At 41.3% G+C, this 15,745-nt stretch overlaps 2 protein-coding genes across 2 annotated transcripts in view; one reads left to right on the top strand and one right to left on the bottom strand.

Annotated features, from left to right (window-relative positions):
- Positions 1–15,745, bottom strand: part of LOC149838983 (BTB/POZ domain-containing protein At3g05675-like) — an 88,554-nt gene that overhangs the window by 36,274 nt on the left and 36,535 nt on the right. The window lies entirely within an intron of this gene.
- On the top strand, positions 12,497–13,878 carry LOC149838984 (uncharacterized). The gene is made up of 2 exons (XM_090007889.1): positions 12,497–12,727; positions 13,576–13,878. Exons 1-2 carry the CDS (start codon positions 12,506–12,508, stop codon positions 13,660–13,662), a joined length of 309 nt encoding a protein of 102 aa, XP_089864015.1. The 5' UTR covers positions 12,497–12,505; the 3' UTR covers positions 13,663–13,878.

Genomic DNA, 15,745 nt, shown 5'->3' with positions numbered 1-15,745 from the left:
TGTAGATAAAATTCTCGAGATCCTTTGAGTCCCGCGTGCCTTTATACTTTGCGGGCTCAGGTAGCCTGTAACGTGGTCTATCCACATATGTCGCAACACCGCCAGTCGGGGCAGTTCTCAACTGTCGCTCTAACTGTTCATTCTTTCATCGAACAACATCCAATTCAGCAGCCATGATGTTGAACCGACCCAACAAATCATCAAATCTGGTGGAAAAGTCCTCCACCGAGTAGTTAAGTTTAGTGGCAAGACTTTCCACCGAGTCTTCCACTCCCTCTACTGCTGTCTTGATCTCTGCATTGAGATCTCTAAAAGCAACACAAGTTCCATTAACCAACTTCTCCATGTTGGTCACTGACCCAGTCAGCTCCGCCACATTGCGCGAGATGGCTGACACCCGATCATCGACCATGAAGTCCTCTTCAGCAGGAACCACACTGCTTGAAGGAGTCATGGCAATCTTCTTCGACGCCATTGTCACTCCCAATGTCGACAAGGCTCTGGTACCAACTTGTCACGGACTGGGAAGCGAAGGCCCCCGTGACGTAGCTTCGGGCAATCACACACACCGAAGGCAGGCCTTTTAAGCGCACAAGCAATGCACAACACACGCGCACGAGCGGAAGCAAGAGTACGCGTATGCACAAGCACAAAGAGAGAGAGATATGCAAAAAGCTTCTTTATAGATACTTGAAAGCAAAGTACATCAAGAGGGGAAGAGAGGGTCTAAATACACGGGGTTCTTAGGCCGTAAGGCCTTGTGGGGCACTCTAGAGTGCCAAAGAGGTATATACATCAGAGCAAAAAGGTGAAAAACATGGCGGTTCAGAACAGAGAGAGTGAAGGGAGAATAGTGATCGCTTAGCTGATGACTTGTATGCTATTTTTTTTTTTTGAAAGGGGTTATATGCTAGTAACCCATCACATGACAGCATTTTATGGGTCCACAACAATAAAATACAGGCCCCACTCAAAAAATGCAGCCAAGTGCTACATGAGGGATCAGGTAACCGATCGTTTGAAGCTGATTCATAATTTAATTAAGAGCTTCATTAATGGTGGAAGTCCATTAAAAGCCTTTGGACTAGTCGTGTGTAACATGGTGATTCGGCAAGCCGCGCGCCTGCGCTGAGGTGACAACGGGGTGGCTGTTGCAGCACTGTGGTGAGCTGGCAACAGGGATTGTGTCATGGTACCTTCGGAGATGGCGGAGTCGTGCACCCGAGATGAGGTAGCACGCTGCGACGTGCTGACATGGCTTGAAGGTTGAGAGCACTACAGTGATGGTGTTTCTTCTCACAGCTTAAGTATTGAAGCCAAGATCGGGATCCGGCAGTGGCGGAGCCAAAAGAGTTTTGTTGGGTGGGCAGACTTCGGGTCTCGAGGACAATGCTATGGTCTTGAAGGGCGATCCATTTATTTGGACCAGTGGCTGAAATCACATTCTTTCTTGATGATTGAACCAGTTTCTTCATAAATCAACCCATGAGACCAAAAATATTCATAAGTAGCAGCGGTGTCTACAACCAGATTGAGGAGAGGATTGCCAATCTACATAATTAGAAAGAAACCAAAATTTAAAATAGTGAACTTAAATTCAGAAGACCAACCTTTATATACAAAAATTGGCATTGCCAACTTGAATGAAAATACGAGCTCATGCCAGGTCAAATCAAATGCCAACTACTTATTGGCTCAGGGCTTTAATATATTTGGCAATTCTATTATGGCTTGCAAGGTCTTCATTGATTGGTAATTTATCATGTGCCATGTCAATGCAGTTAAACCCTTGAGGTTGAACTTGAACCCAGATGAATGTCTATTGTGGTGTAGCAGAACACTTGCCAACTGAGGTATGCAGTGCCCTATTAGTAGTCATAAGTGAGGAACTGATCAAGAAACACAATCACATTACATAGACTATAAATTTATAGTTTTCAAGACCTGCATGGCTTTCTCCCGTTAGAAACAAAGCTCTTGATTTGTACTATGGAAATTTCTCATACCATCCCACAAAAACCGAGAATACAAGCAGAAACACAGACACCCACAATGCAAAATCCATGTTTGGAGCAGAATGAAGAGGATCCATCACGTCAGAGGCCCAGAATCAAAGGAAAAAGAGTGGTAGTTTTCAGAGGCATGAGTGATGCTTATATTGAAAGCGGGATGGAATAGGAAGATTGGGGTTTCAGTCTCAAAATTTAGAAGAATATAAACAAGAAATACACAAACACCATCCGTCCTAGATGGTGTTTGTGTATTTCTTGTTTAGTTCTTTACGTATAACAAATTCAAAAACACCCAAAAAAGGAACCGTTCAGAAAACATGAAAGAGAACGAAAGAAAGAAAACGAAGAAGAAGGGGAAGAGAGAGAGAGATACCGACCTGCTTCAAGCCTTCAACCGGTGGTCCAGCATTCCGACATGACGGCAGACGACGGTGATGCTTGGGGTGGGCATGGGTGAAGCAGCAGCCCAAATGAAACGGTGAAAATGAAATGGAAAACCTCAATCCCTAATTTTTTTGAAATGTCCAGACTCCTGACTCGGCCGAGTCATAATAGACTCGGAGTTGGAAACCGAGTCAAGTTGACTCGGCTGAGTCCGAAATCGAATCAGTTTCTAATTATAGGGTGGGCGACCGCCCACCCATGCCCACCCCTGGCTCCGCCACTGGGATCCGGCTGTGTTGTCTAAGTAACGTGCATGCACTAGACCTAGGGACGGTGATGTGATGACGATCTACGATGCCGTGTTGTCCAAGCAACGTGCATGCAGTGGACTCAGGGACGGTGATGCAATGATGGCCTGCATGCACAGGCCAGTCTGTGCTAGAAGCCGGTTCGTGGCTAAGGTAGGTTTTGTTACCTTAACGTGTGAGGGAAGTTACTGCACAAGGGTGGGCTGAGCGGGTGGCTGGGGTGCTACCTGTTGTGAAGCTTAGGCCATCTACTGGGGATTGCTTGTACAACGTGTATATCGGCCTTGCATAAAAAACAACTTCAGACCCTAGCATGAGTTAAGGAGGCTGAGAGGGAAAATTGAGGGAGAGCTGCAAGGACCAGTGAATCCTTTTTCCTATTTGTGACTGCATGTTATGGTATTGTTGGGTGAGTGTTCCTTAAGTTCTTGGGGTATATTAAGAAAGACAGGTGGCTGCACTCTCAGACTTGAACATGCAGGCAGCATATCGGCTAAGCAAAAAATTAGTCGTGTGACAGTTGGTATCAAAGCCAAGATATGGTGTTGCTCGCATAAAAAACTAAGGCCAGGCCCAGATTGAGCGAATGGAAAGAACAATGGCTGCAGTGGACACTCTCCCAACTCAATTCTCAGAAATGACTCAATGTGCGACCAATGCTCTTAGTCGCATAGCCGCAGCGAAATCCCTTTCAGTGGCCAACAAGGAGGCGCTTGAAGGTCAAATTGGTGCAGTCTGGACCCTCGTTGAAACTCAACTGGATGTCTTGTGAGAAGACATCCAAGCATCCATTGAGTCTCTCTGAGCAAAGATACAACCCTTGGTGGACGATCTTGCTGTCCTCAAGCGATTGGCCAATAGTGGTGGCAGAATGAATGAACGCTGGAAAGTCCTGGAGCCTTAGGGCTTTCACGAAGCAAGGAGCTCGAAAGAGTTAGAGAACTACTTATGGGATATGAAACAATATTTCAAAGCTATCCATACCCCCGAGTCGAATCAGGCAAGCATGTACTTATATGGCGATGCAAAGCTTTGGTGGAGGACCAAGCTTGAAGAGGATGCCGCAACATTGCGTCCATTAATCGGTTCATGGGTAGAGATGAAACAAGAACTGAAGCTTCAGTTCTTGCCCTCAAACATAGGTTGAATGGCTTGAGAGTCATTGAGGCGACTGAAACAAATAGGCTCAGTCCGTGATTATGTCAAGGTTTTTTCAGCCTTGATGCTCGATGTGAAGAACATGCTTGACAAGAACAAACTCTTCAATTTCATGAGCAGGCTGCAGAATTGGGCCCAGGCAGAGTTGCGATAGCAAGAAGTGAAAGATTTGCCATCCGCGCTGGCGATAGCAGATTGGTTGATGGGCTACCAAAATGCTCCTATGAGCAAAGCTTGTAAGAAAAAAAGGCAAAGGGTTAGATTGGGCAAGAGGAAAGAGAAGGCGCGGTTTGAGGACCAAGGTAAGGCAGAGACCTCACAAAACAATTCATTCTTGGGGTATTTCATTTGCAAGGGTCCTCATTGTGCCAAAGATTTCCCATAAAAGAAGGTGTTGAATGTGGTCACTAAGGAGGAAGCCCTCGGAAACAACCCTCGTGTCTTGTATTCCCGTAGGGGTGGCCCCATTGCAATTAGTGAACACATTGTAGCTTGGTAGCAACAGTCTTGGCCTTTGCCCAGGGTTGTTCTATGTGGAGGCCCACATCAACGATCAACCTATAATGGCCTTGCTGGATAGTGGGGCGACCCACAATTTTGTGGTAGAAATGGCGGTATGGATATTGGGGATACAATTGGTGGAGCACCCCAATCGGATCAAGTCCATGAATGCGGAGCCAATATCTTCAAGTGGGCTTGCATAGGATCACTACAAGAAAATTGTTAATTAGCGACGGATTTTTCCCGTCGCTACTTAGCGACAGATTAGCTAGAGATAGAATCTGTCGCTAATTTGCGACGGATTAGCGAGGAAATGACTTTTATCGCTAATCTGTCGCTACTTAGCGACGGATTAGCGACTGCATGTTTTTGTCGCTACTTTTTATTACAAGAACACCATTTTAGCGACGGATTTAGAGAGGGAACTCTGTCGTCGCTAATTAGCGACGGAGTAGCGACAGAATATATTCTGTCGTTTTTTTGGTATTTTGGTTTCGCGACGGCTTAGCGACGGAATTTTTCCGTCGCTAAGCCGTCGCTAAATGTCGCGTAAATCCCTAATCTCATCCCTCTTTCTCTTTTCCCTGTTTCGCTGTATTGCTCCCTCCCGCCGCCCGTCGGCTCTCGCCACCGTCCGGCCACCGCCGCTCGCCAGCCGCCGCTCCCCGTCCACCGCTCGCCAGCCGCCGCTTGCCAGCTGCCGCTCCCCGTCAACCTCCCGCCACCGTCCGGCGAAGCGCAGGTAATATTCTTCTTCTTCTTCTTCTTCTTCTTCTTCTTCTTCTTCTTCTTCTTCTTCTTCTTCTTCTTCTTCTTCTTCTTCTTCTTCTTCTTCTAAACGCAAAGGGTACGCCCCTTCCCTGCCGGAAACGCAGGGGGTTTAACCCCCTGCCGTGCTTTCCGGCAGGGGGGGTCGACCCCCTGCGTTTCCGGCAGGGGGGGTCGACCCCCTGCCGGAAACGCATGGGGGGTCGACCCCCCTGCCGTAAAGGCACGGCAGGGGGTCAACCCCCCATGCCGGAACTGCCTTTCCGGCAGGGGGTTTAACCCCCTTCCCTGCCGGAAAGGCAGGGGGTTTAATCCCCTGCCGTGCTTTCCGGCAGGGGGGGTCGACCCCCTGCGTTATGCTGCCTAAGTGACTTGTCAAAAAAAAAATTCTGTTTTTGAATGCCTATGCTGCCTATATGAATCGTTTGAAAAATAAAATCTGTAGTAGGAATAACATGCTGCCGATGTGTATTGCTTTTGAAAAAAACAATCTGTTATGAGATATATTATGCTGTCTATGTGAATTGGTTTCAAAAAAATCTGTTTTTTAATGCATATGCTGCCTATGTAAATCAGTTTGAAAAAAAAATCTTTAGTAGGAATACTATGTTGCCTATGTGTTTGTTTGAAGAAAAAAAAATTGTTATGAGATACCTACGTTGCCTATGTGATCTGTTTTGAAAAGAATTTTTGTTATGGATACCTATGCTGCCCATGTGATCTCTTTTTAAAAAAAAAAAAAGTTATTATGTGATCCCTATGTTGTCCATGTGATTAGCTTGAAAAAAAATTTGTAATATGTGTATATAAGATGTCCATATGGTTTTAAGTGTAGTTTGCATATATGTTGTCCATATGGATTTTAAGTTGAAATTTTTTTTGTAATGTATATATACAAGTTGTCCATGTTGTTCAATTTGTTAGTTTGTTAATGTCTACTGGTAGTTAGTTTTACTTCAATTTGTTTTCTTGAAATCTGGTTAGTTAGAGTATTTCAATCTATTAGTCTTTTATAATTATATTTTTCTTAGATAGATTGGTATTTAATGTTCTCACAATCAGTTAGTTAGATTAGGGCTATTTGAATTCTTTATGATAGTGGTGGTTAAACGGAGTTCACATCTTTTCTAGTAAACTAATTGATTGATTTACTATTCCTTTGCTAAGTAGTTCAGATTAGAAATTGTCTATGACTTTATGTTAGTCGACTGGTTCAACATGTTATAGCTGGTTTGTTAAATTAGCATCTTCTAGTTAGATTTGGCTTAACATATATACTATTTTTCTTTTCTCTTCTTTCAATTAGTTAGAGTTGTTTTAATTTGTTTTAATTTTTTTAGTTAGTGTTTCATCTTGTTTCATGATTAGTTAGTTTGTTACTTAATTTGTTTTGTTTTTGTGCAGATTTTTCAACGGAACCAACTCGTGCTCGGCCACCTGTGGTAAGTAAATGACAAAAACAATGCAAATCGGGTAAATACCCGTGGTGAGTAAGTGATGCAAACGTATCACATGTTATTTAATTTATTGAATGCAGCACTTTATTGTTCACACACTCACTTAGTTGTTGATATCTAGGACTGCTTTGTTGGAGTTCGGAGATCATGCTGAGCATGATTTTAATGTAGAAATATGGAAGTGTTCTTATTTTTGGAGTACGGAGTCCATGCTAAGCATGGTAGTAGTTAGTGAGATATTGAAGTGCGTTTGCTGCAGGTACATGTTTGCCATTTATTTGATATGAATGATTATGATGTATTGCAATGTTTGATGTAATTGTATCCATGCTTGCATGTAGTTACTTTCAATTTGATTTTGACTTCCATGTGAAATTTTATAATAAAAGCATGCTTCAAATGATTGTATCATGTCATTAATAGTTTGCACATGAAAATATTAAGTTATCACTACATGCATCAAAATTCTTGTTATTGTTTGACATAGTATATTGCATGATAAATTTGATATTTTCTTCATCGTCGCATTCTGATTGTTTTTTTCTTAATTCGTTAGGATACTATTCGTAACATCATACGACAGAATGACTGCAAACCGTGAATGGATGTACCGTAGGATAGTGGACAATGAGTTATCGCATGAATATATGGATGGTGTCGATAGTTTTATTGAATTTGCAACGGCGAGTGTCAGTACGGTAGATCCCACAGGTCGGATTAGGTGTCCCTGCAAGATTTGTAAGAATAATCGATTTGTAGAACCTCATGGCGTTAGACATCACCTATACAGGAAGGGTTTTGTGAGTGATTATCAGAACTGGGCGTTTCATGGAGAAGAATTTAGAAACGATTTTGATGCACGGGTGAATGTGGTGCACGATAATCCATATACGAATTTGATATTTAATGCTGCAGGAACAGAACTGGGTTCTGCTATGAGTTCTAGTGATGTAAGAACTGTCGTAGATGAAGAATCACCAAACGATGCAGCTAGTAGATTTTATGATTTACTTAAAGATGCTGATGAGCCACTTTGGAACGGTTGTGAGAGTCACACTATCTTGTCTGCAGTTCTTCAACTAATGAATTTGAAGTCCGAGTATAATTTGAGTCAATCATGTTTTGACCGTTTGTGCATGATTGTGAAGAGTATGTTGCCTAAAGATGAGAAATTGCCACAAAATTTCTATCGTGCGAAAGTTATGGTCAACGCTCTAGGTATGGGTTACAAAAAGATTGATGCTTGTCCAAATCACTGCATGTTGTATTTCAAGGAGCAGGAAAACGACATATCATGCCCGTCATGTGGGCATCCTCGGTTCAAGCCAAAGACAAGAGGCAATGGTAGCACGAGATCAAAGGAAGTTTCATACAAGTCGCTCCGCTACTTTCCTATCACTCCTAGATTGCAGCGATTGTATATGTCTTCAAAGACAGCTAAACACATGAGATGGCATGCAAATAAAGTTCGACACGATGAAAACAAGATCACGCATCCTGTTGACGCTGAAGCTTGGAAGCACTTTGATCGTACTCATCAGAACTTCGCAATGGAAGTGCGAAATGTTAGACTCGGTCTATGTACAGATGGATTTAATCCATTTGGGGGTAGATCAACTCCATACTCATGCTGGCCAGTATTTGTAACTCCATACAACCTTCCACCAAGCTTGTGTATGAAACGTCCAAATCTTTTCTTGTCTCTGTTGATCCCTGGTCCGACCTCACCTGGCCAAAATCTTGATGTATATCTAAGGCCATTGATTGATGAATTAAAAGTACTGTGGGATGACGGTGTTACCACGTATGATGCCCACAAAAAACAAAATTTCAACATGAAGGCCGCTGTTCTATGGACAATCAGTGACTTCCCTGCATATGTTATGTTATCTGGTTGGAGCACACATGGGAGGTTGGCTTGTCCGTACTGCATGGAGGATTCCAAAGCTTTTAGATTGAGGCATGGAAGAAAGCCTTGCTGGTTTGATTGCCATCGTCGATTTCTACCCAGCGATCATCCGTTCCGACGTCAAAAGAATGCATTTACAGCAGGCACAACTGAAATGGAAGGTCCATCCTCAAGATTGTCTGGCATAGAGATTTTAAGAAGATTGCGATACTTTCCAGATGTATTAACAGATGCCCGCAGTCCTACACCCTTCCGTGGATTTGGGAAGGAACACAATTGGACGAAAAAATCTATTTTTTGGGAACTACCGTATTGGCCGACCCTATTGATACGACATAATTTGGATGTGATGCATGTAGAGAAAAATGTGTTTGATAATGTGTTCAATACAATAATGAATATTAAAGGAAAAACGAAGGATAATCCGAAGGCCCGTATGGATTTAAAATTAATATGTAAAAGACCAGAATTGGAACTCAAAGAGTATAATGGCAAAGTACTGAAACCAAAGGCAAAGTACGTGCTCGGACCTGATCAAATAAAACATGTATGTCAATGGTTGAGACAACTGAGATTTCCAGATGGATATGTCTCTAACATTGCTTGGGCTGTGAAGATTGACGATGGACAGTTATATGGGTTGAAGAGCCATGATTGTCATATCTTTATGCAACGATTGATACCCCTAGCATTCCATGATATGTTAGACAAACCTATATGGGGGGTATTGTCTGAGTTGAGCGGATTTTTCAGAACATTGTGCGCATCGGAGGTCATTGTATCAGATGTAAAGAATCTCGAGGACTCTGTCATCACCACTGTTTGTCTGTTAGAAAAGATATTTACGCCAGCATTTTTCGATGTTATGGAACATTTGATCATACATTTGCCATATGAACTAAGGGTTGGTGGCCCTGTGCAATATCGATGGATGTACCCATTTGAAAGGTATATGTTTTTTTATATTTGTCTCTTTAATGACAGATATTTAAAATTTGAAATGTATATTCTTGTCAGATGCATGTTCGACCTAAAAAAAAAGGTTCGTAATAAAGCAAGAGTAGAAGGCTCTATTTGTGAGGCGTACACTTTAGAAGAGATTTCAAATTCCTCATCTATGTACTTCGAACCTCATATTTCAACACGTTACACATGCCCGCCCCGTAACGATGATGGAGAACAAGTAACTGTAGCTGACAAGCTGTCGATATTTCAACGACTTGGGCATGCATTTGGTAGTTGCCGATCAAGGCTATTGACAGATCGAGAGCAAGATGCAGCACACATCTATATTTTTTTTAATTGTTCAGCGATCGACCCATACATTGAGTAAGTATATGTATATGCAACTCAATTATAAATCCTTTTATGTTCTATATGTGGATACATGGCTCGGTAATATAAGTATTTGTGGTTTGCAGACGATTTGATCTGGAGTTGCAAAGCAAAGTTTCACATCTCACTAATGCAGAAGTACAAAAAGAACGTGAAACTAAGTTTGTGGAGTGGTTGAAACAGTTGGTAAAGAAGCTAACATAAATTTTGTACTTATAAACAACACTAAGTTACTTAATTGATCGTGATCACAATAATTGTTTATGTCTGTGCGTAGGTTCGCCATGGTGATGTTAAAGATCAAGGAATATGTGATTTAGAAAATGGTCCGACCAAAGTTGTGCAATGCTACAACGGGTATATCGTAAATGGTTATCGATTCCATACAAAAGACTACGGTATAAACAAATCAACGATAAATAGTGGCGTGTGTGTCAAGGGTAGCAGCTACGGTGAAAATGAACATGATTACTACGGTGTTATAGAGGAAATAATGGAGTTGACTTACTTAGGCATGAATAACAGGGTTACGGTATTCAAGTGTCATTGGTTTGATCCAACTGCAACAAGACTCGACAAAGCTTCAGGCATTGTGGAGGTGAATCATAAATCCAGGTTTGGAACATATGAACCATTCATATTAGCCTCGCAAGCTCAACAAGTTTATTATACTTCATATCCGAGTATAAAAAAGTCAGATAGAAATGAATGGTGGGCAGTTTGCAAGGTGAAATCCAAACTATACCCCGAGTATGATCAGTTACAAGAAGATGAGTTAGCTGAAGACAGTGATTACTATCAATCAGATGATGTCTGTGACTTCGCTTATGGTCACGATGTTGCGCATGATATGCATGTCATATCTCCATTGGCTGATGAAACATTCATAGAGGAATGTGATCCAAATGATGTACCAAGTGGATGGGCAAACAATGAAGAAGAAGAAGAAGAAGAAGAAGAAGAAGAAAGTCAAACTAGTGACGAGGAAGAATTCTCAAGCTAGTGAGCAAAATCTTATACTACAAACCTCTATTTAAATGCATTGTAATACTTGATGTGAGTTGTATTGCAATACTTGGTGTGAATGATTAAAAATTTTATTTGAATGTATTGTAATACTTGATACGAATGATTCGAATGCATTGTAATACTTGATGTGAATGATTTCAATTATCTGAATGTATTATAATTTATGAAATTAACGAATGATTTGAATTAGTGCAATACTTGATGTCAATGATTTGAATTATTTGAATGCATTGCAATGCTTGATGTGAATGACTTGAATGCATTGTAATACTTGATGTGAATTATTTGAATGTATTGTATGACATATGTTATTTGTTAGAATATGGTTCGTGGAGGTTATAGTGGTCGCTCATCCAGTAGTAGCCAGGCTCAACCTTCATCTTCACGGGCTCCTGTGATAGGTATATCATATAACTAATTAGATGCTTGATTAGTTCAAATGCACATTCTGAGAACTTGGTGTGTATTTTTTTACAGATGATGTTGCGCCTGTACACGACCCACCTACACCAGTTGATCGCACAAGTCAACAACCAACACAGGAAACAGGGTCTTCTCAGGCTGGCACAAGAAGACTCATTCGAATAGTGTATATCGATAATCGACCGTAAGTATTTTGTTTTCAATTATTGCATATCTTTTAAATATTTTATATTGATATTTACTGTGTAACAATTCATGTGCAGCACGAGGTTTGAGCCACAAGAAGTAGTACGGGAGATTAGGAATTCACTTCTTCAACATCTACCAGGACCAGTTGCTCAATGGAAAGAGTACCCAAAGGAGGTATTAGACAGATTGTGGTCCTCATTCATGGTATATAGTTGTTCCTCATAGTTAATGTGTTTCATATTTAATTTATTTAAGCAATGTCTACTAACTTTCTGAAAATATTTGTAGGCTTCGAATCGCTTTGCAACTACGGTGGAAGAAAATGATGTAAGGAAGGTGTGGCAGAAGGTGGCTGCCAATCGATTTGCAGACATGCTGCACACTATGAAGACTGCAGCAAAAAAAGCATCTGGCGTAGTAGATGATCCATTACTGTGGAAGGGCCATGGTCCTATTACTATCAGGAGAGATTACTGGGATGAAATGTGTGATATGTGGGCGGGAGATGCATTTAAAAATCGCTCTGCGAAGGCTTCACAAAATCGATCGAAGATGCCCGAAGCCCATCTACACACAGGTGGATCTAAGACATTTGGGAGCCACCTAAAGAAAATGGTAACTCATCAATATATAATATTAATTTTATAAGTATAGTTGCAAATTTGTGTACTAAATCTTTTGTCATTTAACTTCGCAGGAAGCAGAAAAAGGAGGCAGTGTACCATATAAGGATGTGTTTGTAGAAACACATAAACGGAAGACCACGGGAGTCTTCGTATCAGAGAAGGCGAGAACGACAACGGTATGTATTAATTCTATTAATAATCATTGCAATATATATGCAAGTCATCATAATGTTATCATTAATTATTAATGAATACTTTAAACATTATTTTGTAGGAGGCATATGAGCAACAAATGGTAGAGCGATATGGCGAAGACGCTACTCAGCATCCATCATTTGATCCTACAGCATGGGTGACTGCAGCAGGTGAACCCAAAAAAGGTCGCGTGTTCGGGTTTGGGAGTAATATGAACACTTCACCAGTTATTGGTTCTTCCAGTTACGGCTCACCAACTTCTTGCGCCGACATAAGCTCCAAGCAGCCGACTATTCTTTCCGGTGATGATGTACGCGAGATCATTAATGAATCACTGAATAACTACTTCCAATACACCGTCGCCCCCTTTCTCCGAAATGAGATCAAGGCCGCTGTTCAGGATAGGGGATCTTCGATTCCAGGTCCCTCTCAGGTATAATCACATATATAGTTTTTTTGACTGTCTTAAAGCACATCTGAGCATGGTAGAATCACATATAGAGTTTTTCTAGATGCCTTAGAACACATATGAACATGCTATAATCACATATTCAATTTTTTTACTGCCTTAGCACACATATGAGCATGATAGAATCACATATATATATATATATATATATATATATATATATATATTTAACTTTTTGTCTGTCTTAGAGCACATATGAGCATGATAGAATCACATATAAAGTTTTTTTGATTGCATTAGAACACATAAGCATGCTATAATCACATATTCAGTTTTTTTACTGCCTAAGAACACATATGAGCATATTATAATCACATATTCTGTTTTTTGACTGCCTTAGCACACATATGAACATGCTATAATAACATATAGAGTTTTTTAACTGCCTTAGAACACATATGAACATGTTATATATCATTTATGATAGAATCACATATAAAATTTTTGGCTTTGCCTGCCTTAGAGCACATATGAGCATGCTATATTCACATATTCAATTTTTTTACTGCCTTAGCACACATACGAGCATGATCGAATCACATATATAGTTTTTTGCCTGCCTTAAAGCACATCTGAGCATGGTAGAATCACATATAGAGTTTTTTTATATGCCTTAGAACACATATGAACATGTTATAATCACATATTCAATTTTTTGACTGCCTTAGCACACATATGAGCATGATAGAATCACATATAGAGTTTTTTTATTGCCTTAGATCACACATGAGCACATGATAGAATCACATATAGTGTGTAATTTATTTCATTATATTTTGTTTATCAATACTGACTGTTCTTTTCTTGTGTAGGCTGCTAGCGATAATCAGGGTAGTGGAGCTGAAGGGACAGATAAAGACAATGAACAAGAAGACGCACAAAATCTTGGCGATGATTAGAGGACTGTGTTGAAGAAGTTCTATTTTTTTATTTTTCCTAATTGTAATTGTTGAATTGTAAATAATTAAACTTCTTAGTTTTAAGGTGGAACGATTAATTATTATAGATACTTGTTATATGAATTTTTTTGTGTGGTTTGTTTTTTATTTACAGGAAATATAAATTGTACAGGAAATATAAATTGTACAGTTCTCGGTAATTAATTTTTAAATAAATTTTTTTTGATTTTTTTTTGTTTTTGCGACGGATTAGCGACGGATGATTCCGTCGCTATTCATATTAATCTAGCGACGGCTTAGCGACGGAATTAAATCCGTCGCCACGCCGTGGTCGCCGTTTAGTACCGGCGGATTGGCGACGGAATATAGCGCTCGTTATTCCGTCGCAATTAGCGACGGACTTGGCGACAGAATTATTTCGTCGCCAGTTAGCGTCGAAATATTCGCGACGTAAGCATACTGTCGCCGCGTTGTCGCTAACATGGTTAGCGACGGATTAGCGACGGATTAGCGATGGAATGTGGTCATCGCTAATCTACTGCTTTGTTGTAGTGGATGTGCATATGACAATAGGCACATGGATGTGACTCCGTGAATTCATTGCCATGCCCCTTGATGACTTTGATGTCATTTTGGGCATGAAATTCTTGTTGCAGTGAAGGCCATTATGTATCCTCACTTAAAGTTGATAGTGCTCAATGAGAAGACATGTCTCTGCTAAGTCACGTTGGTGCGTGGGGCCATTCCAGAGATGCCCATGATATCCTTTCTTCAATTATGGGATGGGTTGTGAAAAGGTGAGGTCACATACCTTGCCTCTGTTCGAGAACTCGACTGTCGAAGTCCTTGCCCCGATGCAAGAATTGCTGCAGGCATACAAAGATGTAATGTCTAGAGAATTTCCTAAGGTGTTGCCCCCTCTGAGAGATGTGGACCACGTCATTGAGTTGGTCCCAGGTGTGAGCCCCCTATGCAAGCCCCATATCGAATGGCCCCTCTAGAGTTGGTGAAACTCAGGCAGTAATTGGATGAATTGTCATGCGCAGGATACATCCGACCCTTGAAGGCCCCTTTTGGTGCCCCGAGTGTTATTCTAGAGGAAGAAGGACAACATGTTGCAGATGTGCATGGACTACCAAGCTTCGAACAAACTCACAGTGAAGAACAAGTACCCCATTTTGCGCATTGAAGATCTGTTCGATCAGTTGGAAGGCGCAAGGTACTTCACAAAGCTAGATCTGATGTGAAGTTACTATCAAGAACGGGTGCCTTTCTTGTGGCACTTTGTGAGCAAAGAGAACGTAGAGATGGACTCGCAGAAGGTTCAGGCCATTAACGATTGGCCCATCCTAACAAAAGTTACAGAGTTAAGGTCATTATTGGGCCTAGCTAATTATTATCGGTGGTTCATAGAAGGATACTCCCGTATAGCCAGCCCACTAACGAACTTGTTGCGGAAGGATCGTTCCTGGAAGTGGATGTCTCATTGTGATCAAGCCTTTCACAACCTGAAAAAGGTGTTGATGGAGGAGCCAGTATTGCGGTTACCTGATTTCACCAAGCCCTTTGTGGTGGAAACTGATGCCTTTGACATGACACTTTGAGGAGTGTTGTTACAAGAAGTGCATCATGTCGCATATGAGAGCTGAAAGCTCAGTGGCACGAAGCGGAGGTACCTGATGTACGAGAAGGAAATGACTATCGTAGTGCATTGCCTACGCTTATGATGACACTACTTGTTGGGGGCAGTCGTTCATAGTAAAGACGGACAATGTAGCACACTTTGCCACGTAGTAGCGCTTGTCACCCAAATAGGATCGGTGACAAGAATTTCTGGCAGAGTTTGAGTTTACTATAGTGCATCGTGCGGGAAAGACTAATACGGCGGCTGAAACACTCAATCAGGCATCACATATTGCCACAATTGTACAAGTAGCAGGAGATATGCTACAACACATTTGGGAGGCCACTCAGACTGACCCTATGACCCAATGGTTGGTTCAGTTAGTGCAAGAAGGTGCATGCAACCATTTTTGGCCAAGAGATGGAGTACTCGATGCCAAAGGAGAACGCGTCTATGTTC

This window comes from Nuphar pumila, chromosome 5 (genome assembly GCF_984573655.1).
Source record: "Nuphar pumila chromosome 5, dmNupPumi1.hap1.1, whole genome shotgun sequence".
In the NCBI taxonomy this organism is placed as follows: Eukaryota; Viridiplantae; Streptophyta; class Magnoliopsida; order Nymphaeales; family Nymphaeaceae; genus Nuphar; species Nuphar pumila.
Note: the sequence above shows the minus strand (reverse complement) of the source record. Positions and strands in the feature narration are given on the sequence as shown.